This window comes from Cervus elaphus, chromosome 22 (assembly GCF_910594005.1).
Source record: "Cervus elaphus chromosome 22, mCerEla1.1, whole genome shotgun sequence".
NCBI classification, from domain to species: Eukaryota; Metazoa; Chordata; class Mammalia; order Artiodactyla; family Cervidae; genus Cervus; species Cervus elaphus.
In genome coordinates, this window is record NC_057836.1 from 24834989 (window position 1) to 24858562 (window position 23574).

The window sequence follows — 23574 nt, forward strand, 5'->3', positions numbered from 1 at the left end:
GAAATGTAATGCATTTTGTTTACTTCATTTTGTATATTGATAACCACCAGCTAAATCTTATCTTTAGTCAATGAAACTAAAGTAATCAAGGAAGTGGTGATCATTTGATGGGAGAAAAGAGATTAATCTAGAAAAATATGAAAAGAAAAACAGTAAAAGTGCTGGAAACAAAAAACAGATTTAGTCTATAAATTTCAGGATGATGTATACAAAAGAGCTTTTGAAACAAAGAGGCTGACCATATTATAAATAGAAGCAAATATTAATTTACTCAGTAGACAGTAAATTTTGTAGCACAGAACTCTCAAGAGAGGACATATTTCTTCTTTCAAGAATATTTTTTGAGCACATAGTTCCTCCAGGTCCTGTTCTAGACATTGCATCTAGATTCATGGTCGGTAAATACAAAGTATCAAGATACAGCTGCAGGCAACAGGCATAATCTCAAAATCTCTGTTCTCTTGTGGAATTTATGTTCTGGGAGAAGACAATTTAAAAATAGGTCTAGTTTTAAAACAGGAAGAGTTAGCATATGATCCAGCTATCCTGCTGCTGAGCATACTTCCAGAAAAGACAAAAACCTTAATTTGAAAAGATACATATATCCCAATATTCACAGCAGCAGTTTACAATAGCCAAGACATGGAGGCAACCTAAATGTTCATTGATAGATGAACGGATAAAGAAGGTGTGATGTATACACACACACACATATATACATAGATGTTATATATATATATATATATATATATATATATATATATATATATATATATATATATACACGCAATAGAACATTACTCAGATATAAGAAAAGAACAAAATAATGCCATTTGCAGCAATGTGGATGGACCTAGAGATCATCATACTGAAGTGAAGTAAGTCAGACAAAGACAAGCATTATATGATATCACTTATATGTGAAATCCAAAAAAATGATACAAATGAACTTATTTACAAAACAGAAACAGACTCCCAGACATGGGAAACAAGCTTATAGTCGCCAAAGGGGGAATTGCAAGGAGTTTGGGATTAACAGATAACACTACTATACAACAATATCCTACTGGGTAGTACGGGGAACTATTTCAATATCTTGCACTGTGCTCACTGTGTGTGTTGCTCAGTCATGTCTGACTCTTTGCGACACGATGAACTGTAGCCCGCCAGGCTCCTCTGTCCATGGGGATTCTCCAGGCAAGAATACTGGAGTGGGTTGCCATGCCCTCCTCCAGGGGATCTTCCCAACCCAGGGACTGAACCCAGGTCTTCGGCTTTGCAAGTGGATTCTTTACCATCTGAGCCACCAGGAAAGCATTCTCTTGTCATACCTGTAATAGAAAAGAATCTGAAGAAGAATCCATTCAACTAGAACTAACACAACACTGTAAATCAACTATACCTCAATAAAAACAATAACCACATAGGTAGAATACATTTTTTGGAACAAGAAGGACTTGAAGAATCCGGAATGGTAGATTCAGTGGGTGCCACTACCCATTTCTTATGTTACTAGGAAAGACATCATTAGTCAAATAGGGTGTTTTTTCCTACTAAGCCCAATGTGTCATCAAGATTATTCCTAATACGCTGCTTTAGGCACAGACATTAGAAGATGTGGAAACCCCTAAAAGTGTCCATGATATCAATATGTATATATGCAGTGTTTCTGTGCATTTACTGGAGTTGGGGGAGGGGAGGGGAGAACATTCCTAACTTTCATCAAATTTTTAAGGAAGTCCATGACCTCAAATGGATTGAGTTGCTAATGAAAAGCCTCTTTTCTTTCTTTTTAAAAAAAGTTTTATTTATTTATTTATTTTGGCCACACTGCACAGCACGCAGGATCCCAGTTCTCCGACCAGGGATATAACCTGTGCCCCCTGCAATGAAAGTGAGGAATCCCAACCACTGGACCACCAGGTAAGCTCCTAGAATCTCTTCTTGATGATACATTGGTGGACTTGCAGTAAGTTGGAGGACAATTTCATATTCTTCTAAAATGACTTTCAGCATCACTGTCAGGGCTGGGGTCTACCTGAAATGACCGTTTCTCACTTTCTTCTGTTGTAGTTCATTTTTTAGAACCCACCTGCCTATCCAGGAGACACAAGAGATGCGGGTTCTATCCCTGGGTCTGGAAAATCCCCTGGAGGAGGGTATGACTACCTACTCTAGTATTTTTGCCTTTGAAATCCCATGGACAGAGGAGCCTGGTGGGCTACAGTCCATGGGGTCACAAGAGTCAAACATGACTTAGTGACCACCACCAGTAGAAGTATATCTAAATTAGATAGAATTGGGACCTCCCTGGTGGTCCAGTGGCTAAGATTTCCCTCTCTCAAGGCAGGGACCTCATTTGATCCCTGGTCCAGGATCTAGATCTTGCATGCTGTAACAAAGAGTTTGCATGCCTCAGCTGAGACCCGACACAGCCAGATAAATAAATAAATAAATAAATTTAGAAATTAAATAAAATAAATTAGAGTTGCCTAATTCCATCTCTTTTCTGGGATAAGAATATTGCCTCGGGGAAGGATGAGCATGAGAGTGGTCACTGAGACCAACCTTCCTTTTTCTTCCTGTCTTTTATATACATGACATTTTAAACTACACTATTCAGGGTTTCATAGCCTTGGCCTAAAAACTCATTTCTTAATTCAACAAACCCTTGCTCATTCCCAGTCTACACCAGGCCAGGACTTGTGCCCAGATACAGAGATAAACAAGACACAGTCCTACATCTGTGCAACTAGTCCTAGTTGCCAAAGATGTAATGGGGGAAAACAGAAATAAACAAATGGAAAACTCTTTTGTTAGTTTAGGAAAAGTAATATACTTGGGGTGTTATGAGAGCACTAAGTAACCATATCAGAGAAGGCTTCTTGGAGGAAGTGACTACAGCTGTCAGTCTCAAAGGATAGTAGGTAGTTGACGGGGAGGGTTGGAACGGGAAGAAAAGGCATTTGAGGAAAGGGTCACGTATATGTGCCAAGTCGCTTTAGTCGAGTCTGACTCTTTGAGACCCTATGGACTGTAGCCTGCCAGGCTGCTTTGTCCATGGGATTCTCCAGGCAAGAGTACTGAAGTGGGTTGCCATGCCCTCCTCCAGGGGATCTCCCCTACTCTGAGATCGAATCCGTGTCTCTTGCGTTGGCAGGCAGGTTCCTTACCACTAGAGCTACTTGGGAAGCCTTAGGAGAAAAGAGGACGCATGAGCAAAGATGCAGCATCCTTAAATAATATGATATGTTCAGGGGATTACAAGAAAGCAGCTCAAGGTGGCTGGACCTCAAAACGTGCATCACACGGGGAGAAGCAGCATGCCTGGAGGTGGGCGCAGGTACAGCTCACAGTAGATGACTTATGCCGTGTAGGCAAGGAGCTTTGTTTTGATCCTGTCCATGGCTCAGAGCCATTGAAAGTAAAGAAAGAAAATGTTTTCCTCTGCAGTTTACTCTGGTAGCTGTGTGGATGAATTTGACGGAAACAAAAACCGTTTGGGGACAGTTCAGGCCTGAACTAGAGCACTCATAATAGAGACAGAGGAAGATTTGAGAAATATATAAGTGAAATTGGCCTGGCTTGTTGGCTAATGAGATGTGAAGGATGAGGGTGAAGAGGAGTGAGGAATCACAGATGACTTATGGGTTTCTTGCTAGAATGAATGGGTCCTTGGTAGGTGTAGGGTAAGGGAGTTAGAGAAGGCGAGGTTCGGAAAAAGAACCAGACCGGCACTTTACAGGAACAGATCAGCTTTAATGATGTGAGAAAGGGCAGCAGTCAGATTAACGAGCTGCTGCACTAACCCAAGGAAAGAGTAGGTATATACAGGCATGTATGTGGAAATCCACTATCTTAAGGGGGCCTGTCCTTCTCCAAGGTTGTTCAGAGTAGTTATCTCTGAAACTGCTGGGGCAAGGAATTCTGGGGATAGGCCAGAGGCTGGACTGGCTGGGAGCTGGGCGTAATCAGGGAGAGAGTTCTTTGTTTTGCATAGAATGGTGGGGGGGACCTGGAGGGGAATTTTAACTCCACGCTATTTGAGCCATGTAACTTTGCTTCAGTAGGAAAACAAGTTGAGATAGAGAACACAGAGGAAGGAACAGAGGTGTTGGGGGAGATAAAGACTTGAGTTTGAAGATGTTGAGTATCAAGTCTGAAAGACACTGGGACATTTCTAGGAAGTGATTTCAGACTGTAAGTGAGATACAGAAAACTGAATTTCAACCCTAAGTTGATGATTTACACTTCATCAAGTTATAAAGTGAAGTCGCTCAGTCGTGTCCGACTCTTTGGGACCCCATGGACTGTAGCCCACCAGGCTCCTCCATCCATGGGGTTTTCCAGGCAATAGTACTGGAGTGGGTTGCCATTTCCTTCTCCATCATCAAGTTATAGACAGTAACTTAAACCAGGTTATCCAAAGTGTGGTTTGAGGATCAACAGATCAGTTGCCAGGAATTTGTTAGAAATGGGAATCCTTAGGCCTGATTTCAGGCCTCCTGTATCAGAATCTCTAGGGTTGGTGCCAGGAAGCAGGTTTTTTTAGTCTGTTTGTTTGTTTTTTTAAAACAAAACAAAACAACTTTGAGGTAAATTGTAAAGTTTGAGAAATGCTGGCTTAAACCATGAAAATGGATGAGATATTCCCCTGCTGAACTCACTTATAAGCTTTAGGAGATTTTAAAATATAGATTCCTTAGGATTTTCTAATCTTGTCATCTGTGACTAGAAACAGGCTTTTTTTTTTTTTTTGCCTTTTTTTTTTTTTAATCTTTGTCTCCAATCTTGGTGGTTTCTGTTATTTTATGCCTGATTGCACTGGCCAGAGCTTTCAGTTCCATGTTGGTAAGAGTGATGAGAGCAGACATTCTTGACTTGTTCCTTATCTTAGAGAGAAAGCATTCGGGCTTTCACAATCAAATGTGATGTTTCTGTAGATGCTTTTTATTAGTTTCTTTCTATTTCTAGTTTGTTGAGAGTTTCTATCATTAATAAATGCTGGATTTTGTGAAATGCTTTCTGCATCAGTTAATATGATCATACAATTTTTCTTCTTTAGTTTGTTGGTGTAGAGCCTTATCTTGACTGAGTTTTGGATATTGAGCAAATCTTGAAATATATAGAATAAACTCTACTAGGTCTTGATGTATTAGCATTTTTATATATTACTGTATTAGATAAGGTAATATTTTAAAGGTTTTTACATCTGAAGTCACAGGATATACTGGCCTGTATTTTTCCTTTTTACTGTTTTTGTCTGATTTTGGTGTCAGAATGTTTCATGAGGGTATGGGTGAAGGGGTCAACTACATGGTGATTTATGGTAACTGGACTTGTGGTGGTGATCACTTTGTAGTGTATACAGATGTTAAACTGTAATTCTTCCCCCTGAATCTTACATAAAAATCATTTTAAAAATCCATGAGGGTAAAACTGGTCTCATAAAAATGAGTTGAGAAGTGTACTCTTCTATTTTCTGAAAGAGAATATTGTATTTTTAATGAGGCTATTTTTTCAAGAGTGAGAGTGTTGTTTTGCATGGATGGACCTAGAGAGTGTCATACTCAGTGAAGTAAGTCAGACAGAGAAGGAGAAATATTGTATGACATCCCTTACGTGTGGGATATAAAAAGAAATGATGCAAATGAACTTAAGAGACTCATAAACTCAGAGAACGAACTTAGGGTTGCCAGGGGGAAGGATGCAGGGAAGGGACAGTTAGGGAGTTTGGGAGGGACATGTACACACTGCTGTGTTTAAAATGGATAACCAACAAGGACCTACAGTATAGCACAGGGAACTCTGCTCTATATTATGTGACAGCCTGGATGGGAGGGGAGTTTGGAGGAGAGTGAATACATGTATATGTATGACTGAATCCCTTCACTGTTCATCTGAAACTATCACAACATTGTTTGTTAATTGACTATACCTCAATACAAAATAAAAAGTGAAAAAAAAAAAAGTGTTGTTCTGGAGAATCCCTAAGCATGGTAAAGTGTTAAGGGAAGGAGGGACCAGCCTTGTACATTTCTGCTTCACATTTAGAATGTTTCTCTCTAGAGTCCACTGTGCGTTAATAGAGGGGGAAGTTCAGTCTAGGAGGTTCAAAATGTGGAAGAGATGTGACTTTGATGTGTGTCTTCCGACTCACTGGTATTTTAAGAAACACTAAAGAAAGATTAGAGATTAGCATTCGTGTAAGCAGCTTATAGGACAGCTAAAATTTTAATCACATTCTAATGACTTAGTACCTGCCCTTTAACTTCTTTCCTGTATATAATTAATAACACTTCCCCATCTACTAGAAAAGATAAAGAACCAAGGATTAGAGAACTATGGAGCAAAGGTTTTTTTTTTTTTTAAATAAGTATTTTATGATATTTAGGTTTAAACTGGCATTAGGAAAACTCACTCTATGTAGTGTACAATTCTGTAGGTTTTGACAAGTGCATAGAGTTGTGTATCTACCTCTAATACCATTTCATTACTTTAAAAATTCCTTTCATTTCCCTTTATAGTCAGCTCCTCCTCTCAACTCCTGGGAATCACTGATTTGTTTGCCCATGCTATAGCTTTACCTTTCCAAGAATATCATAAATAAAATCAGACAGCATAGAGCCTTTGACTTTGATTCTTTCACTTGGCAAAATGTGCTTAATATTTATCTACTAAATAATGACATTACATCTAAGTCACTTCATCTATTCATAAGTTCTCTCTTTTTCTTCTCACTCAACAAGTTTCCTACTGGCTTTGTTTCACTTCTCTCTCTCTCTCTCTTTAAAATTTTTAGTGTTTTTGCACAGGCTTTCTTCCTTCATTTCTTGGCTACACCATGTTGCATGTAGAATCTTAGTTCCCTGACCAGGGATTGAACCAACGTCTCTTTCACTTGAAGCAGGTTGTCTTAATCACTGGAGCACCAGGGAAGTCTCTGCCTTTGTTTCTTTTGCCTATGAAATCAAGGCACACTCAAACTTCTTCCAGGAAATTACTTGGCCATTGATCATCTTAAACAAGATGAAACAGCTTTAAACAAGGCTGTGTGACCCTATTACCTGATTGGTAAGATCAGAGGCAGATAACGGACCAAAAGTATGCCACACTAGGCAAGGCAATGACCAATGAAGTGACATGGTAGGAGAACTCTGTTCAGCAAAGGCAGAGCATGTTGACTGACCGGCCAGTCTATTCCAATCCTCTAAGACTCAGTGGTAGCAGAAGTAGTAGAGATAGTGGCAGAAAGAACATCCACTTGGAGCAGGGAAACGTGGGTGCACTTTCTGCAAGTACAAGGTGATCAGATCTTTAGAATGTCAGTATCTTTTTTTAATTAAAAAAAATTTTTTTGGTTGCACCATGCAGCACGGGGAACTTCCCTGACCAGGGATGGAACCTATGCCTTCTGCAGTAGAAGTGCAGAGTTTTAACCAGTGGACCACCAGGGAAATCTAGAATGTCAGTGTCTTGAACAATGTTTCATTCTCCATATAACCTTCTTGAGAGTGACTGAGTTCCCTGTCTTTCACACTCCACCTCAAATCCCATAATTTTTTCACTGCTGTTTCTTTTTAGATGTTCAACATTTCCTTCTGTCATTTTTTTTTTTCTGTTTCAAGAACTTTCTTTATTATTCTTATGCAGTATTTAGGTGACAGATTCTTCTAATCTTCCTTTTTCTGAGGATGTCTTTATTTCCCCTTCATTCCTGAAGGATCAGTTCATTTGATAATAGAATTCAAAAGTTGACAGTTTTTTTCTTTTGGGATGTGAAAAATGTGCCACTTCCTTCCAGCCCCCACTGTTTCTGATGAGAAATCTTCTGTCCTTCACCAGGAAAATGGAGATGGTGGGAGGGTTCAGCAGAGAGGTATCAAAACATCCACGGGTCTGATGGAGAAAAAGCTGGGAGTAATAATGGAGACAGGGAAGGACGAGGAAGCCTAGTGTGCTGCAGTCCATGGGGTCCCAAAGAGTTGGACACAATTGAGCGACTGAACAACAACGATGATGGAGACATAGAAGGGAGTGGAAGGACCCATCCAGAGACAAAATACCCTGCCACCTTTGTGAGGTGTTTGCTGCCATCAAAACTCCTCTAATTCTGGTAGCTACCAAGGGAAAGCTTACTGAAAAGAACCCTTAAGCTGGTTAGCTGCCCATGTAATCTGCTTGGGTGTTAAGACTCTTTCCTTGCCTAGAAAGGATAAATTGACCTTCTTTCTGTATAATCTTACAGAGTACACTTTTCTTACAAGTGACAATTTAGAGAAGCACATTGCAATTTTCCAGCAATGTGTGAGAGTGACCAGAACAAGGAATCTTGGTCCAGGTTCATTTTGTATTCATATAGTAGAAAGGTAGCTGAATATGCAAGATACTTTCAGGGTTGGGTCTTACTCCTGGCTCCCCTTCTAACTTTATATGCAGCCTTTAAAAAATATTTTATTTTTTATTGACATATAATTGACTTGAGATACCATATTAGTTGCAAGTATAGATCATCACTGTTGTTCAGGTGTTTAGTCATGTCTGACTCTTTGCGACCCCGTGGTCTTCACTGATGCTCAGTAGTTAAAGAGTCTGCCTGCAATGCTGGAGATCTGGGTTCAATCCCTGGCTGGGAAGATCTCCTGGAGAAGGAAATGGCAACCCATTTCAGTATTTTTGCCTGGAGAATTCCATGGACAGAGGAATCTGGTGGGCTACAGGCCATGGGTCACAAAGAGACGGACTGCAGCACACCAGGCTTCCCTGACCTTCACTATCTCCCAGGGTTTGAACAAACTCATGTCCATTGAGTCGGTGATGCCATTCAACCATCTCATCTTCTGTTGTCCCCTTCTCCTCCTGTCTTCAATCTTTCCCAGCATCAGGGGCTTTGGCCAAAGTATTGGAGCTTCAGCTTCAACAGCTGTCCTTCCAATGAACATTCAGGGTTGATTTCCTTTAGGATTGATTGGTTTGATCTCCTTGCAGTCCAAGAGACTCTCAAGAGTGTTCTCCAGCACCGCAGTTTCAAAGCATCAATTTTTTGGTTCTCAGCCTTCTTTATGGTCCAATTCTCAATATTTCTAGTTTTTATATATGCAGTCTTGAATAAATCATTTAATTTCTCTATGACAAATTTGGCAAAAAAGCTGAATGATACTGACATATGAATTAAGGTCCTTTCAAAACTGTATAAAGTGATGTACAAATTCATGCTAGTGGCTCGATGCAATTGGAAGACTAAAGTCAAGTATTACACTGAATGGGATTATAGCCTGGACCCTTTGGGTGTAAAAGATCCAGTAACCAATTCTCAAATATAAGAGTCACCAGTTACCAGCTATCACTTGGGCTGTTTCTCAGTTACATATCACTGGACCTTAGGTTTTTCCTAATTTGTGGTTTCTTCTCTCAGAGAAAAATGCATATAACATCAGTTAGGGAGAGATGCTGGTATTTCTCAGTGTCATTGCTCACATGATGAGTGTTCTCAGTGAAGCAGGTTGCAGTGTAAGAATTACATGATCATGATGATGATGATGATGTGTGTATGTGTGTGTGTGAGAAAGAGAGAGAGAGAGAAAAGAGAGAGAGAAACAGTAAGCATGAGTGTGTGTGTTTGTCAAAGAAAGGGAAGGATAGAGGGTAAGAACTAAAAATAGCAATGGAGAAGGAAAAAAGGTATTGTATTATAATCTGCAAATCCCCCCCTTGGAAACCAACACCCAACACTTTGTGTGTGTTTATGAATTCAATACCTGTTTGTGGGTAGGAGAGAGCCCAAGACATTTGTAAGAGCATCCGATTATCAGCAAAGCCTGCCCCAGTCTCACCCCACACTCTTCCAACTTCTTTGCACCTAGGCCGATGCTCTTAAGCCTATGATGACGTGATTACGTAGCATGAGGGTATTACAGAGAGATAAATCAGGATGCAAAGATCCTTTATTCATCTACTGTGAAGAAGGCAGCTGGACAGCTTATAAGAGAAACATTTAACTCTGTGAGTATTTCTCAACTTCTGGAGAGTTTAATCAGGATGTAATCAAAGGGCTTTTGTGGGAGTTTGGGGGTTCAATCTGGCTCTAAAACCAAGAAATAGAAGAAAATAACACACTGAACCTGTGGGTCTGGACCAGGGTTGGGGACGGAAATGGGCGAAAACGTGGAGGAAACACATCAAAACTTCCTTCTGTGACAAGCTAGTAAGTGAAACTTCATTATTATAAGGTCACTGCAAACCTTGATTACTAACCCCAAACTGACCCTCCCTTTTTGGCGGCTCCATAGCAAACAGCTTTCTGGAAAAGGAGGGATCTGGGGCACTCGATGACCACAGAGCAAACAGTCCTTTACTCCTAGGATGTGCTTGGAAACTTGGTCCAGCCATCAAGAGGCTGACAGGGGAGTGGGAGGATGAAGGTAAGAAGCCCAGAGTCAGCCAGGAAACGACCGCAGTGCAAGGAGGGTGCACCCAGCCATCTCCCTCCAAGGTGAAAGTGTCTGTTTGTTCCTAGTTGAAGCAACGTACTTGTTGGATTTTTGTTTTTGTTTTTTTCATGGCTTTGGTTTGGGTCTTCTTTGACTCTGAATTATTTGATTTTCTCTGCCTCAGCGGGACCCTGGGTGACATCTGTGGGTCCAATGGCATCAGAGGAGGAGACGGGTCCTCTGCCTGTCTTCTCCTCATCCTTGGCCATCAGCAACAGAATTGGTTATCTGCTCATATCTTTGCTAAGAAAGAGGGAGAAGAAGTCTAGGATGATAATCATAGCATCTGAAAGCCTGACTCACGAATCTTCAGAAACTGCCCTTATTTAGCTGGAATTTATGGAGCATCACCCTCTTGCTTCCTACAACTGAGCTCTGCTGCCTTGGGACTAAGGCAATGCCAAGCTCAGTGCCCTGCAAAACTATGCCTTGAAATCTTACATTGCTGCACCCACTTCTTTCTTCAGGAGAAGACTTTGTAGTCTTCAAAAGGGGAAGGGCTAACATTGTTTTAAAAACAGGAAAACATTCTGCCTCCTGAAGGAATGAATTACTTGACCCTTTTGGAGGCAAAAATGTGAAACGTCCGCTTGTAGCTAAAATCATGTCTGATATTGGATTCAGGTTTATTCAACTCCATAGAGGCCCTAGGAAAACATGGTCAGGATAAGTTCAGCCGTCGGTGATACCTGGGGCTGACAGGACTGACTTCCAAGGCAGGACAGGGTCATATTTGTTCTACTCCTCCCAAGGGTTTTACAGGGAAAATTGGGGGGTAAGTCTATGCCAGAAACACCCTAGTGATTGGTGGACTGTCCTACACACTCAGAAATGAAATACTATACCTGAAATGCACAATAAATGTAAAAACAGTTAGTCATAGGGCAAATCTTGAGTGCCATGAGGATCGAGGGATTAGCCAGGCAACTGTTACATAACTTTCTGAGGAGAATTCTTTTACAGAATGCATTGCACTTAGAATTGGACATGAACTCAGTCCTGGCCTAGAGTTGTAACTTCAGAATGAGATAAACATGCAAAAGAAACTCGCCAGAGAAAAGGGGAAGTATAGTCAGGGGGACATAGAAATCAAGTATCAATTTCAAATTCTTTGGGGTTACTGTTAGAAGTATCAAAGAAATCCAAGGATGGCTTCTTAAGAGGGAATTTTGAGACCAGAAATGGGGAATAGTTGGAGTATTTGAATGATGCAGAGGGTTACTCAGGAAGTGAAGATAGCAATTACCTCTCTGGTACTTGTCAAGCAGTTGTCAACCCATGGTCCTAGGGGAATGGGTGTGAATTTGCTTTCACAAATCCTGAAATTTGCTTTCAGGGTTCCCTTGACTGTCAGAAGATCTACTACATAGTTATTTCATTTTGAGTACTTTTCACCAAAAGCTGTACATTGTTCCTGCTTATTTTCCCCATTACCCTAAAATGAAAAAAATTTTGATTCATTTTATAGATAGAATGAGATCCAGAGAGGTGATACAGCTTATCCAAGTTCATATTAAACAGTCTGGTGGAGCAGGAATTTGAAATTGTTTCTTCTTTGATCTGAAAGCATCTACTCTTTACACTGTTTTGCCCCCAGAAGGTGATTTGGCTGATGAAGGTGATCTTTGCTGTTGTTTAGTTAATAAGTCCTGTCTGACTCTTAAGCGACCCCATGGACTGCAGTCCACCAGGCTCCTCTGTCCATGGGATTTCTCAGGAAGGAATACTGGAGTGGATGGCCATTTCCTTCTCCAGGGGATCTTTCTGACCCAGGGATTGAACCTGCATCCTCTGCATTGGCAGGTGGCTTCTTTACCACCGAGTCACATTATAGATTTGGGGTCTTACAAAGTAGGATCCCACTTACACTTGCCAGATATCATAGAAGATGCCCAGTTACATGTGAATTTCAGATAAACAACAACAGTTTCTAAGTATGTACCATGAAACCAGTGAAATATTTGGGATATACTTATACCAAAAAAAAAAAAAATCCTTTGTTGTTTATCTGAAATTCAAACTTAACTGGATGTCTTGTATCTTGATTTGCTAAATCTGGCAATCCTAAACTTAGTAGGGTCTCTAGATTGGAGAAACGTTTGTAGTTTCTCATTGCTTAAAAACAATCAGGAAGTCCAGAAAGGTTGATCTGAGAGTAATTCTCCAGTTTTCCTCTGTGGCTTTGGCAGAGTTGGGATGTGTCAGTCACTGGTGGCACAGGGTGAGGGTAATGCTGCCCTTGGCTGCCCTCCAGCCATTCCCATGGTCCCAAACACACTTGGGGAAGGCACAGACTTGGCCTGTTTACCAGGGCAGGAGAGAGCCCACAGCACAGAACTGGATTCAGTGGGCAGAGGAGCTGGCAGAACATTTCCCAAAAACCACCGAGGGGTTTATGAGGTGAGGATCAGCTGATGCCTTCCCTGTGGCTTGATGGAGAAAGTCACAGGGTCGGGATCTCAAGACCCAAGGTTCAAGACATTAGTTCAGTCTTTTCATTTATGTATTCACTCATTTGACAAATATATATGGCACACCTACTATGTACCACGTACTGTTGTAGGTTCTGAGGGTACCGGAATAAGTAGAGACTGAAAAAAACAGCTTCATGGGGCATATTCCAGTGAGGGATAAAGACAAGATTCGCAGGGGACTTCCCTGGTGGTCCAGTGGTCAAGATATCACCCTCCAGTGCAGAGGTGTGGGTTTATCCGTGGTCAGGGAGCTAAGAATCCTTCCTACCTCATGACCAAAAAGCCAAAACTTAAAAAAAAAAAAAAAAGCAATATTGTAACAAACTCCATAAAGACTTAAAAAATGGCCCAAAACAAAAAACATATATATTAAAAAAAAGAAAAAAGACAAGATCCACTGCATGCACAGGTGATCCAGGGACGTGGCCAGCTTCACTCTCTTCTAGGTTCTAGCTCACAGCGTAATCAATGTGTTTCTATCAGACAAGTTGAGGACTGGCAGGAGAGAATGAAAATAGTGATTGAGGAAAAGAAAATAGGAAAAACATCTTAGAGGCAAGGATTTATTAATAATTTAACATGATTTTGAGAGTCATAAGAAACAGTTGATAAATTTTACAATGTAAGATTTGAGGGATGCGACCTCAAACCCCAAAACCTGCAAGATGAGACAGAGAAGGAGCAGGCGTAAGAGAGCCGGGGGCATGCATTGACCCACAGCAAGTGCCAGACACGGCCTGGGGCAGGCAGGAGGGTCTCTGACCTGGAGAACAGGAGGGTCTCCCCAGGGCAGCCTCAGCACCCACACTTGCAGGGATGACATGGAGGTGACGGGGAGCGTGGGGAGCAGCCAGCCAGAAAGGCCAAGGCTTGGAGGCCATGGCCCACCTGCTGGAACTGCCACCAAATGAAAGTGTGAAGAGACCAGCACAGCCTCCATCTGTTCAGACACAAAGAGGGCAGTCAGGCCCTCTCTGCTGAGGCCTCCACCCTGATGGGGGGACAAGGCCAAGGGCTCCCACTCCTCTCCCGGAGCAAGATTTGAGGGATGTATATTAGGCTCCCCTTGTGGTTCAACTGATAAAGAATCTGCTTGCAATGCAGGAGACCTGGGTTCGATCCCTGGGTTGGCAAGTTCCCCTGGTGAAGGGAAAGGCTACCCGCTCCAGTATTCTGGCCTGGAGAATTCCATGGACTGTGTAGTTGGACACGACTGAGTGACTTTCACTTTCTTTTTTTTTTTTTTTTACAGGAATATAATATTTTTTAATCTGAAAATATTTTTCATTTTTTAAAATTGTAGTTTATTTACAATATTATGTTAGTTTCAGATGGACTTTCACTTTCACTATTGTAGCAGAGAGAGAGAGAAAACATGGTTTCATGAGCCTAGCATTGTCAGGGAGAACTGAAGTTAAGGATACTAGCATACATTTATAATGGATGAAATATGGAATTCTATGAAAACAGGCAGTAGGTCGTGGAAGAGGTTGGTTCAAGGTAGGAGTTTAAGGTTTTGGAGCTTTTTCAGAATCTCCCTTCCCAGATTAAGCACTATCAACATTTGTGATAGAAAAGGAAAAACAAAAAAAATCTTTTAGTTTAGTGTTTCGTATTAATTTGTTATCACATGTTTTTGTAACATGTAATAACAGTGATTTGTTATGTTCTTTTATTTGTACTTAAAGAATGACAATGTAACTTTTTGTAACTAAAATGTAAGTCTGGGAAAACCATATTGGATAAGTTCTTGATTTGGATAGGAGAAAAAGTTGAAGATTCCCGAGAATTAAGTGGCTAAAGAATTTCTTATCTTTTAGGGGAGTTAAAGCACAAACTTATGACTTAATCACCTCTTATTGTCTTCTGTGTGTGTGTGTGTGTGTGTGTGTGTGTGTACTGGGAATGTATTGAAAGCTTTTGTAGTATCAGTATACCTGGTTCAGAGGTACCCCTATCCAGACAACTACACTGTCACCTCCCATAACTAGAAAAGAAGTCTTTGGATCACATGAGGATTAAATAAAATACGGGCCATAAAGAAAACAGGCCATAAGAATGGGTCAATAAACATTTAGAATCAGATTACTTTATAGTTAGGTGGAAAAATATGTAAAGCTTACAGAACATTTCAGTGCTGCCAAGTCTAGATAGTCTTCAGCACATTTCTCTCCCTTTACAGATGGTGGAACTAGTGGTCAATGAAAAGGACATAATTATTATACATTCACACAGAAAGCTGTTGGCAGACCTACTGGAACAACAAATCTACCTTGATTTATCAGTTTTTGGCTTATAGCCTACTCTGCTGGCTGCCTCCATTGACATATACCTCATTTTCTTAGATGGTAACTTCTTTAAAAGATGGTAACTTCTCCCTTTTGCTGTCAATACAAAAGGCCGAGCTTCCTTATCAAGATGCTTTTCTCCCCATCCCCCTGCCCCCGAAGATTGTTGTAAAGGTCATCATAATAAGCAATGGTCATCATACGTTGAAGAATCTGTCTCTTTCTCTCTCTCACTGTTCAAACAGCCTGAAAGAAAACCATCAGCCACCCAAACACTAGCAGAATGAGCGACAATGCTGCGTTGGCTCCTCCGGCTTCCAACCAGGGTCCCACCACCCCACGCAAAGGGCCCCCTAAGTTCAAGCAGAGGCAGTCTCGTCAGTTCAAGAGCAAGCCTCCTAAGAAAGGTGTGAAAGGGTAAGGCCAAAATGAAAAAGAAGGTTTCCTATTTTTCTGAGAGATTAATGCTCACCATATTAAATAGACTTATAAAAATTTCCACCTCACTCTCTGTTTCCTAACACAATCTTTGCTGAATCATATTTTTTCAGTCCTGGAATCCTTTCTCTCTCAGCTCCCACATATACAGCCACATTTAACATGGGAAATGGACCCTTTCACAGTGACCTTTGGCTTGACCTTCCAGACTCTTCTTGACCACTCTCCTTTGCTGATGTAAACTGTGCTTTAATTTGGAACACAGAATCACTGGCTGCTTCTAGAACACACGGTTTATTTTTCTGGCTTCAGATTTTCTCTCTTCAGTTCTTTGTTTTGCTCTTTTTCTCCCTGGCAAAATCTGATTTATTTTTCAACACACACTCATGTTAATTTCTTTTGGAAACCATTACTGACTCCCTTAGACAAACATTATCATTCCTTCCATGTTTGCATTTTGTACATTCAGCTATTGTAACTTGTACTATTTTATAGTACATGTCTTTCTTTCGTCTGTTCCCTGAGACTGAGATCCCTGAGAGAAAATTTGTGTATTGTTTTTTCCCTAACTCTCAGTACCTAATACAATTCCAGGAACAAAGCAGATGCTTAATATGTACTTTTGGAGAAACTAAACAAATAGATAAATTAATCATTTTAATGACTTTTCATATTGCTTTCTCATTCCAATTTTTAGTTTAAAAAGTAGAGCTTGACCACGGTTGCCCCACCGACTTTCTCCCCTCCGCCCTCCCCCCCCCCAATTGTCTTAGGTTACATTTTTACAGAGGGAAACTCTCTCTTTTGGGACACATTGTTTAAAACCTGTTTGAGTGACACTTCCTTTGCCCTAGTTCAGTGCACACAAAAGGATTTTCTCAAATACAAAAAACTGAAGCCTCTTCTTTCCCCTTGAATCAGGAAACTCTTCACATGACTCATTCCAGGATCTTTTGGCCCCGGTATCAGCTAACATCTCTTGTGTTTTTTCCATAGGTTTGGAGATGACATTCCAGGCATGGAGGGACTAGGAACAGGTGAGCAATCTGAATATTTAAGTGAGAATCTTACCCCCTGACTTTGACCATTTTTTCTGCTTCTGGCCTCAAGGAGCAGTTCAACGTCATTGGAAATACATAACGCAACAGATTTTTTTTTGAAGACCTAGGAATGTAAGGTTTTAATTTAACTTCCTGAATAAGTATGTGTGTGCCCAGAGGCAAAAACTCAGAGAAATCAGGCTAGTCCCAAAGTTCAATGAATCCTTGTGTTTTGTTATATACTCTAGAAGGTGTGGGCTTCCTTGGTGGCACAGTGGTAAAGAATCTGCCTGCTAATGCAGGAGATGGATGGGTCGTGGGTTTGATCCCTGGGTCAGGAAGATCCCCTGGAGGAGGAAATGGCAATCCACTCCAGTATTCTTGCCTGGAGAACCCCGTGGACAGGGGAGACTGGCAGGCTACAGTCTATGGGGTCACAAAGGAGTCAGACACAACTGAGTGTACACACACACACACTCACACACACACACACACACACACACTCTCTCTCTCTCTCTCTCTCTCTCTCTCTCTCTCTCGGGCATACAATAGTGAATTGTAGACATTCACAGTAGAACAATTCTCAGAATGAGTCTAGCACAACTCCTTTATTTTTCAGGAGAGAAATCGGAAACATAGAGGAATTAAATGATAATCTGAGGCTACAGAGTGAGCTATTGGAAACAAGGGTGGGGCCTGGAGATCCTTTCCTCTCCACCGGGCCAGCCACTTCCTCACAAGCTTCCTCTTTTTTACACATCCTCTGGCACTCAGAACAGGGCCCTAGACACTAAAGTATCTGGAGTAATAAGTTTTAATTGGCTAGAATTTTTATTGGTTGGATAATACATGCAAACTACTTCATATTCTCTTAAAAAATTAATAGACTTTAAATTTTAAAGAAATTTTAGGTTTACAGAAAAATTAGGCAGAATTTTTAAGGGATTCCTACAGATCCCCTCTGCCACCTTCTTTCCCCGTACATCAGTCATACCCCCTGTTATTAACCTCCTGCATTTAGTGTGGTACATTTGTTATACTTCATGAACCAATTTTAACACATTTTTATTAGCTGAAATAGCTTGCTCATTCTTTGTGTTGTCCAGTTCTTAGGTATCCACCATTACAGGTTCATATGGAATCACTAGCCCCCAGATCTCCTGTGCGCTATCTGTTCAATCCTTTCTCCCCATAAACTCCTGACAACCACTAACCTTTCTACTGTCTCTATCGTTGTAGCTGTTCAGTCACTGAGTCGTGTCCGACTCTTTGTGACCCCATGGACTGCTACACACCAGGCTTCCCTGCCCTTTACTCTCTCCCAGAGCTTGCTCAAATTCATGTCCATTGAGTTGGTGATGCCATCCAACCATCTCATCCTCTGTCGCCCCGTTCTCCTCCTGCTCCATAGTTTTGCCTTTTCCAGATAGTCCTCCAGTTAGAATTGTATAGTAAGAGCTCTTTTACTTAGTAATATTTATCTAAACTTCCTCCATGTCTTGACATGGTTTGATAGCTCATTTCTTTTTTATCACTAGATATTTTATTGTATGGTTGTATCACAGTTTTTATCCTGTTGATAGGCATCTTGATTGCTTCCAGGTTTTGGCAATTATGAATAAAGCTACTATAAACTTCTTTGTGCAGGTTTTGTATGTGGACACAAGTTTTCAACTCATCCAATACACTTTTGACAAATGACGGCATTCGTAGCAATCAGTTTCCTTTCTGAACAACTCTCAGTACATTTACTTTTTTAAATTTATTTTTAATTGGAGGATAATTGCTTTACAATATTGTTTGGTTTCTGCCATAAATCCACATGAATCAGTCATAAGCATATCTATTATTTACTTTTTATTGTCCAGTGCCACTCCTCAGATCTCAAATAGAATTTCTAGTCACTTTGATAAAGCTCATCTGCTATTCTTCTAAATCAAATGCTTCTCTATTTTGACCATGTGTATATAAGACCAGAAAATTCACTTTGGACTCTGGAACATATCCTTAACTCTGCCAAACTATTTGGAATAGTGACAAGAGGGAAATTATTCTGAGGGAAATTCTGAAGTCTTCGACCTGGTTCTAGTTCAGTCTCTATAACCATGAGATTTTTTTTTTCTCTAGGTATTTAACCTCTCTGGGTATCAGCCAGCTTCTCTGTAATTTGGGAACAATATTATAACTTTTAACAATACATAAAGGAGCTTGAGAGCAGTTAGAGAAGCCTATCTGGTTGGTAGGTAGTAGGGAAACTAGATTTCCAGACCATGCGAATTTAAAGCGCCCCAAGATACAGGTTCGATCCCTGGGTCAGGAAGATCCACTGGAGAAGGGAATAGCAACCCACTCCAGTATTCTGGCCTGGGAAATCCTATGGGCAGGGGAGCCTGGAGGGCTACAGTCCATGGAGTCACAGAGAGTTTCAGACACAGCTTAGCGACTAAACAACAACAACTTCTCACTTTAACCCATGACCTAACTAGAATTCCACCTCTGTCCCCTCCTTAGTGTTTTGGTGAGACTTCGAATGATCAGAGGACTACACTCCCACAGAATAGTCCCAGTCCGAAATCTTGGAGCATCTCCCCAGAAAGGATGCCAAATAAAACTAACACAGATCCTGGGGGAGCCTGTTTGGGTGGAATCAGAGCCCCGAAGAGGATTAATGAAACAATTGTTCTGATCCTCCCTGTGATGAAGGGCCGTTCTTCCCACGGCCGTTCTTTCCTGTCATCTGGGCAACAGATGGGAGACAAGGGCGAGGTGTCTTTGCCTGAACGATGTCCTTTTGTGCAGAAGAGGCTCTTCTGGGGAGTGAGATTGGCTTATCAGTTCTTCTTCTCTCTCTTTCTTGCAGATATCACTGTGATCTGTCCTTGGGAGGCATTCAGCCACTTGGAGCTGCACGAGCTCGCTCAGTTTGGGATCATCTGAACCACTGGAGGTTCTGCCACTCTCATTAGCTTCTGCTGTAACTCTGATTACTTCTGCCCTATTGATCTGCCAGAATTCTGACATGCAGATGTGGGAAATGGTTTCACACACCCTCACTTCCCTTAAGTGACTACTAAGAGGTGTCTGAGTGCCAGACTCTTTCATGCAGCATAGTTTAGCTCAGAATAGTGGGTGAAATCAACTTTTAATGAGGCATTCCCAACATCACCCCTTTTTCCTATCAGCTGGTTAGAAGTCATCCATATTTCTCTAAAGTCCTTCAAATCTGTTTTTGCTGGGCACTCAGTACTCTTGGTAGAAGGCTTTTAAGATATCGTTTATGTCCCTCCTCTCCCCTTTTCTTTAATAAAGGAGATATTTACCTCGAATCTCAAGATGAAGTTGTATTAAATGCTATAAGCAAATATCTGTGGCCTTGTTCTGAGACCCAATTAAACAAAGAAGGCACAGTTACACAGGAAGTAAGCACTGTGCATGCAAAAAAGTGTGGGATTAATAGGCAAGTTCTGATTTGACTTTGTCATGACCTCTTGGGTTCTAAATTTTATTGCACCAGGTTATCCCTGAGACCTGATGCAGCTTTAAACTGTACAGTTCTGAGCTGGTGGCAAACTGGAGATGTAAACTCAAGACCCTGACAATGAGTATTCTTTTCATTGCCTTGGTTCCACTGATTGAAAAGCTGTTTATCCTTTAAAGTTTAGACGTAGATGCAAAAGCTAGGTTACAGAATCTGAAAAATAAAATGATGGCTTGCTTCACCCCGAAGTTGTGTCAAATGTAATGTGCACACAGCTATCTTTCCCCAATACTTTCAAGGCAGTTGTGCAATTCAAGGGCTTTCTATCTGACCTGGATGCTTTAGGGTACTAGCAGTATTCATTTCTTCATGTCAGTTTTGTAATTTGTGGTAAAAGAATGAAGTAAATTAACTGAAAAGAGAGGCAGGATGATAGAGGGAAAAGAGTTTTGGGTTCTAATGACATGTCATCATTTTGAGTAAAGATCTCATGCTTGGGATCCTCCAGTTTGCCTGAATTAGACAATCAAAGTTCACAGTAGCAATAAATCCTGGGACACAGAGTGAGCATGAGATGCACTCAGCACTGGAGAACATTTCTTCTGCTGTTGATTCTACATTCACTGTTGTCCAGCAACAACATTGTTACCATCTGGCCAGAAACCTGGAAGCCCGAAGGACACGTTTGGATTGTAATTGGGTAAAGAGAATGGATTTCCAGGTCATAGGAATTTAAAGCCCACATCATTTTAGTTCAGCTGCTCAGTCATGTCCAACTCTTTGCGACCCTACGGACTGCAGCACACCAGGCTTCCCTGTCCATCACCTGCTCCCGGAGCCTGCTCAAACTCATGTCCATCGAGGTGGTGATGCCACCCAACCATCTCATCCTCTGTTGTCCCCTTCTCCTCCCGCCTTCAATCTTTCCCAGCATAGGGTCTTTTCCAATGAGTCCGTTCGTATCACATAGCCAAAGTATTGGAGTTTCAGCTTCAGCATCAGTCCTTCCAATGAATATTCAGGACTGATTTCCATTTGGATGGACTGGTTGGATCTCCTTGCAGTCCAAGGGACTCTCAAGAGTCTTCTCCAACACCACAGTTCAAAAGCAGCAATTCTTTGGTGCTCAGCTTTCTTTATGGTCCAACTATCACATCCATACATGACTACTGGAAAAACCATAGCTTTGACTAGACAGACCGTTGTTGGCAAAGTAATAAAGTTGGCAAAGTAATAAAGTAATAAAGTTGCTTTTTAATAATGCTGTCTAGGTTGGTCATAGCTTTTCTTCCAAGGAGCAAGTGTCTTTTAATTTCATGGGTGCAGTCATCATCTGCAGTGAATTTGTAGCCACAAAAAATAAAGTCTGTCACTCTTTCCATTGTTTCATCATCTATCTGCCATGAAGTGATGGACCAGATGCCATGATCTTCCTTTTTTGAATGTTGAGTTTTAAGCCAACTTTTTCACTCTCCTCTTTCACTTTCATCAAGAGGCTCTTTAGTTCCTCTTCACTTTCTGCCATAAGGATGGTGTCATCTGAAAATCTGAGGGTATTGATTTTTCTTCCTGCAATTTTGATTCCAGCTTGTGCTTCATCCAGTCTGGCATTTTGCACGATGTATCCTGCATATAAGTTAAATAAGCAGGGTGACAATATACAGCTTTAATGTACTCCTTTCCAAATTTGGAACCAGTCTATTGTTTCATGTCTGGTTCTAACTGTTGCTTCTTGACCTACATACAGATTTCTCAGGAGGCAGGTAAGGTGGTCTGGTATTTCCACATCTTTGAGAATTTTCCACAGTTTGTTGCGATCCACACAATCAAAGGCTTTAGCATAGTCAATAAAGCAGAAGTAGATGTTTTTCTGGGATTCTCTTGCTTTTTCATCCAATGGATGTTGGCAATTTGTTCTCTGGTTTCTCTGCCTTTTCTAAATCCAACTTGAACATCTGGAAGTTCTCGGTTCAAATACTGTTGAAGTCTAGCTTGCCCAACTAGAATTCCATTTGTCCCCTCTTTATGTTGCTGAGACCAAGCTCAGGCTGCTTACTGCATGACAGGACAATAAATCAAGAGGTGAGTCATTTGGGAAGAATGGTGACTTTATTTGGAAAGCCAGCAGACTTAGAAGATGGTGGACTAGAGAACTGTGTTGCCTAGGTTTGGATGCTACTTTACTTTATAGAACAAAGTAGGGGAGGTGTCAGGAGGAAACGGAGAAGGTAATGGCAACCCACTCCAGTACTCTTGCCTGGAAAATCCCATGGACGGAGGAACCTGGTAGGATGCAGTCCCCGTGGTCGCGAAGAGTCGGACATGACTGAGCGACTTCACTTTCACTTTTCACTTTCATGCATTGGAGAGGGAAATGGCAACCCACTCCAGTGTTCTTGCCTGGAGAATCCCAGGGGCAGCAGAGCCTGGTGGGCTGCCGTCTATGGGGCCGCACAGAGTTGGACACGACTGAAGCGACTTAGCAGCAGTGACAGCAGGAGGTAAAATTTTAAAAGGTGATACATTTTTTCAAGTATTTTCTGATTTTGGCCATAATCCAAAGGGGACTGTTAATTTCTTCTTTCCTGCAGCCATTTACAAGTGGGCCTGGTCAGGATGTTTCCAGTGAGCTTAAACAAAGGCATTTTAGCCCAACATTCAGACATGGGAGCCAGGGCTCCCAGAGGTGGGCTGTCATGTATACTTTGCATTCGTGCATGCTCTGGTGTGTCCGATTCTTTGTGACTCTGTGGACTATAGCCCACCCGGCTCCTCTGTCCATGGGATTTTCTAGGCAAGAATACTGGAGTGGGTTGCCACTTCCTTCTCCGGGGGATCTTCCCCATCCAAGGATTGAACCCGAGTCTCCTACATGTCCAGCTTTGGCAGGTGGATTCTTTACAACTGAGCCGCCTGGGAAGCCCCATGTATACTTCAAGTTATAGGTAACATCCCTTTAGTGATTAGCTTATAGCAAAAGCACTAGAATACAAAGGTTAAAGTAAAAGAAGCAGATCCAATATGAAGTCACATTTGTTCTTCCCTAGTATACTTAGTGAAAGAAAGTGAAGTTGCTCAGTTGTGTCCAACTCTTTGCGACCCCATGGACTGTAACCTACCAGGCTCCCCGGTCCATGGGATTCTCCAGGCAAGGGTACTGGAGTGGGTTGCCATTTCCTTGTCCAGATCTTCCCAACGCAGAGATCAAACCCAGGTCTCCCGCATTGCAGGCAGATGCTTTACCATCTGAGCCACCAGGGAAGCCAGAGTACACTTAATGCAAAATAAAAAAGTATAGAAGAAAAAGTAGGGTCTAAATTTAAACGTGAAACTATGACATGCAAGGTGAGTAGTGGTAAGGATGTC

The 23574-nt window shown here is 41.4% G+C and overlaps 1 protein-coding gene across 2 annotated transcripts; it reads left to right on the top strand.

Moving 5' to 3' along the window:
* The first annotated feature begins 1872 nt into the window (after window positions 1–1872).
* Window positions 1873–20438, top strand: PDE6H (phosphodiesterase 6H). Of its 2 annotated transcripts, none has more exons than XM_043881816.1 (4): window positions 1873–1923; window positions 15498–15669; window positions 16687–16727; window positions 19591–20438. In XM_043881816.1, exons 2-4 carry the CDS (start codon window positions 15536–15538, stop codon window positions 19665–19667), a joined length of 252 nt encoding a protein of 83 aa, XP_043737751.1. In that variant the 5' UTR covers window positions 1873–1923; window positions 15498–15535; the 3' UTR covers window positions 19668–20438. The 2 variants fall into 2 exon arrangements, with proteins under 2 accessions (XP_043737751.1, XP_043737752.1); XM_043881817.1 differs by lacking the exon at window positions 1873–1923 and adding an exon at window positions 10160–10204.
* The last annotated feature ends 3136 nt before the right edge of the window (window positions 20439–23574 follow it).

Excerpts from the sequence above, each read along its gene's own strand:
- PDE6H (XM_043881816.1), top strand. The coding sequence starts at position 15,536 with ATGAGCGACAATGCTGCGTTGGCTCCTCCGGCTTCCAACCAGGGTCCC. Across the intron at positions 15,670-16,686 it reads CCTAAGAAAGGTGTGAAAGG|GTTTGGAGATGACATTCCAG; the intron begins GTAAGGCCAAAA and ends TTTTTTCCATAG. Across the intron at positions 16,728-19,590 it reads CATGGAGGGACTAGGAACAG|ATATCACTGTGATCTGTCCT; the intron begins GTGAGCAATCTG and ends TCTTTCTTGCAG.